Genomic DNA, 3,619 nt, shown 5'->3' with positions numbered 1-3,619 from the left:
AGAAAAAAAAATAAGGACGTTCTAGAGAAAAGAGCACAATAAATATAAAAATTCAGACCCCTCTTAGACTGGAATGTTGGCATTTCGTATTATAGTTAACTGCATAAACGACCAAGGCATAGCAGCTCCGTGTTCGCATTTATTGATGTTGAGTTGAAGTGGACGTGGAGACGTTCTAAATTCTTTCTAATCTAGCCTACCCAACAAGGAAATTTACTCGGAACAATTTTTTCATTTGGTGATTATTTGTGGTTAATTCCCTTGTTTGCACGATTGCTTTGTCGGTAAAGTATGGTATGCTATGGTACTTGCTCTTTCAACTGGAGCATCCGGGAAAAAAAGACAGATGGACAGAATGAAAACTTCTTTGGGACATTGAACTAAAAACAAATTTTTAAAAATAAAAAAATAGTAGGACCAGCCACAGTGCTCTTCATCCACCCGCTCCTTATATTGTATTCAACTTCCGAAGGCTGTTGGAATAGTTGGATGAAATGTTTTTAAAAAAAAGCAAAGAGAAAACAAGGGGAGGGAGACGGGTGATGGACACAGGTGCTGTCTTGTCTTACAATGTATTTTTATTTTTTATTTAAACCTAATTCAGTTGTAGACACACGTGAGGATATATTGAGGACAAGATGCTTTGCCCACAGACAATGAAAGGACCGAGCCAAATTGGAGATGCGTGTAAAATGCTTTTCCTAAGGCTGAAGCTGAAGCTCGAACCCCCGAACCCACAATGTCACAGTTTCGAGTCAGGTAGCCTAACCACTGGGCCACCTCTTAATTTGTCACAGCGTTTCTGCTGCTGTTTTTTTTTTTTTAAGGCCTTTTTTTTCTTAATGTCGTAAAAATCTTCTTGCCAGTAAACCTAGTTTACTGTAGGCCTCGTCTTCTTGAAAGTGTTTTACGGCGCTCGCAACTGCATAAAGGTCATAATATGAGCGCACGGGACACACTTAACTTTTTCAGTTGGGAGGAAATTTTGAATGTTGCTCGGGTGGCGGCCGAAGCAAACTCTTATCGATTTTAGACCACCAAGGGATCTTTAACGTGCGCAACTTACACACGGGCCCTCCGAGATTTTTCGTTCTTGTCCGAGAAGGCTAGGTGTAGATCTGTCCTACCAGAAGATCAAAGGTGTGGCTGACAGACAGTAGTAAGAAGGAGCCAAGGAGTAGCAGTAAAAAAAGCTGCAGAAAATCAGGAGCTCAGAGGAGGTGAGGGGGTGCGGGCAGAAATTGGAGACGAAAGCAGACGACAGACCATTGATAGAGAGCAGGAAAGGAGGGGAAAGGCGACAATTTTAGAGAAGAAATGTTTTTTGGTCCTTACCTGGATTTCAACCCGGGACCTTTGAATGAGAGGCCAACACCTTAACCTCTATGTCACGAGAGCCCCCTTACTGTAGGCTAACCCTCACACTTTTCATTTATCCCCTTAAAACTTTGATAGGTGGTACATGCTTGTAACTTGAAATGCAGATTTTTTTTGTTAAAGCTGAAAATGCGTTTTCAAACGAAACATTCTGCGACAACGCAGAGATCAAGCCAACAATTATTAGAGTCAAACATTCCCGACCCACCGCAGGGCCCGACAAGAGACAGACGTAGCAACAAATAGGTGGCTACAGTGGCGAATTGAATTAAAAAGCTACCAAATAAATTAGTTTTCATTATAACGATAATACACAGAAAATACACATCAGGCCTACAGGAAGTCTCGACAAAGACGCGTTCGATACGGTTAGATACATAGGGCGGTTGGGTTTTTCCTTCATGGAAGGCCAAAAGCAACCGATTTTGAACAAATTGATCAAATTCTTTAAAAAAAAAATTTTTTTTAAATTTAAAAAAAAAAGAAAAGAAAAAGAAAAACAATAACAAAAAACACCTACGAGTTCGATTTTCCAGGTCACAGTTTAATAGGGCGTGATGACGCCAACCAATCAAAAGACTATATTATAGTAGGCTCTGTTAGAACTTGCGTTTACGCGCGGAATCAGCTGAATGTCGATGGCCCTTTTAGACTTCCGTAGTAATGGACTTCCGGGTCAAATTTAATGTTCTGAAGCCTGAAGCAAAGTAGATTGAAGTTGATACTAGTGGTAGGCGGATCCGCCCGCTCCCCCCCCCCCCCCCCCCCCAATCCACGGCTTTCTCCTCTTCTGTGACCTATTTCTTTTCTTATGATCTCTTTTTTCTCCCCCCCCTCCCCTTCCAACCTTCCCCATCTCTCTGTGTTTTTTCTTCTCCTATTTGCATGGAACAATCACAGCTTGCACAATCATTTTTGGAATTCATCATAAAAGCAAAATATATCAATTACATGAACATAGAGGGTTCTTCCAGATCCTGATATTCGTAGTCTCAGTTCAAATAGTCCTAAATCCAGCGACTTAAATTGTCATCTATACACACAATTTCAAATGAACTAGATCTATATAATATATCAAAAGCAGACTGCGACATCGGAGAGAAAAATTCTGCAACTTAATTAAAATCAAATTTGGTAGACAAAAAGTTTACTCCAAGGCTCAAAAGTATTACCACATATTAACACAAATACCAGAACTTAAGAATCCTCATTTTACTTTTAATGGGGTCCAGTTTCAGATCTGTTCCCTTTCACCTCTGATGTCCCTAGCTTCAGATAGAATGCCAGGGTATCCTACAGCAGTCCATAGATCCATTGTCATGAGGAAGGAACGTTCTTTGTGGACAGAATGTATCTTGCCTCACCTTCTGTCTGGCATTATGAGACTTCCCTGAAACAACAAACCATACGATCTGAGCTTACAAGTACGAGCCAAATCGTTTCTTTCCAGTGGAAGATTAGGACACCAATCTACAAAAAATAGGTTGCTTAGTGTTGGGAAGAGCAGGATGAAAGATGTTGGAACTGATGAGAAGTTAGTTAACTGCAGCGCACGTGCCAGAGTTGATGAACTCTGCAAATACTACTACACAGAGATTTTGAGTTCAAATCTGTGGGGAGGTAAAAATTATTTACCTTGTTCTCCCTAGAATGCTTTTTCTATCTTACAAGCATCCTGGCTGAAGACCAACTGCCCTACAAGTAAGTGAAAGATCTAAATTGTTTCAAGTTAGGCAGTGCATATCGACACCTACAAACTTTTATCCCAACCAACGTCTATGGTGTAGAAGTTAGGCGCTTCACTGTCACACCCAGCAGACCCAAGTTCGATTCCTGAGTAGGGTTAATTTCTATCGAGTATCTTGGTCATTCTGCTGGGATGTTGTTTCTCTCTCAGCATGGGTTGGCCCTGACAGGCAGGGTCCGAACCATTCTCCCAAATGATCTAAATTGTGTCTATGCGAGTGTAAAAACAACTACGTTTAAAAAAGACCCCAAACTTTTATACTGAGAAGAGAACTTATCAAGGGCACATAACACTGGGAAAAAGGCAGACAGTAATTTTTGGTGGGTGTTACGAGACCCTACAAGTGATAGCTTCCAAAAATGTCAGAGAAATCATCCACTCTTCAGCTCCAACACCGGCAAAGCCTCTTACATGCTTTACCAGTATATCATAATTGGCGCTAATAAGTAGTAAATCCATTAAGAGAGAGAGAGAGAGAGAGAGAGAGAGAGAGAG

The 3,619-nt window shown here is 40.9% G+C and overlaps 1 protein-coding gene across 1 annotated transcript in view; it reads right to left on the bottom strand.

Moving 5' to 3' along the window:
• Positions 1–2,181: 2,181 nt before the first annotated feature.
• LOC101863668 (probable GPI-anchored adhesin-like protein PGA25) overlaps positions 2,182–3,619 on the bottom strand; it is a gene marked incomplete in the record, with an annotated part of 76,974 nt that continues 75,536 nt past the window's right edge. Inside the window, 1 exon segment of the mRNA XM_005098029.3 lies at positions 2,182–2,767. Coding sequence (XP_005098086.2) covers positions 2,738–2,767 — 30 coding nt within the window.

This window comes from Aplysia californica, unplaced genomic scaffold, assembly GCF_000002075.1.
Source record: "Aplysia californica isolate F4 #8 unplaced genomic scaffold, AplCal3.0 scaffold00170, whole genome shotgun sequence".
Lineage (NCBI taxonomy): Eukaryota > Metazoa > Mollusca > Gastropoda > Aplysiida > Aplysiidae > Aplysia > Aplysia californica.
This window is presented reverse-complemented; position numbering and strand designations above follow the sequence as displayed.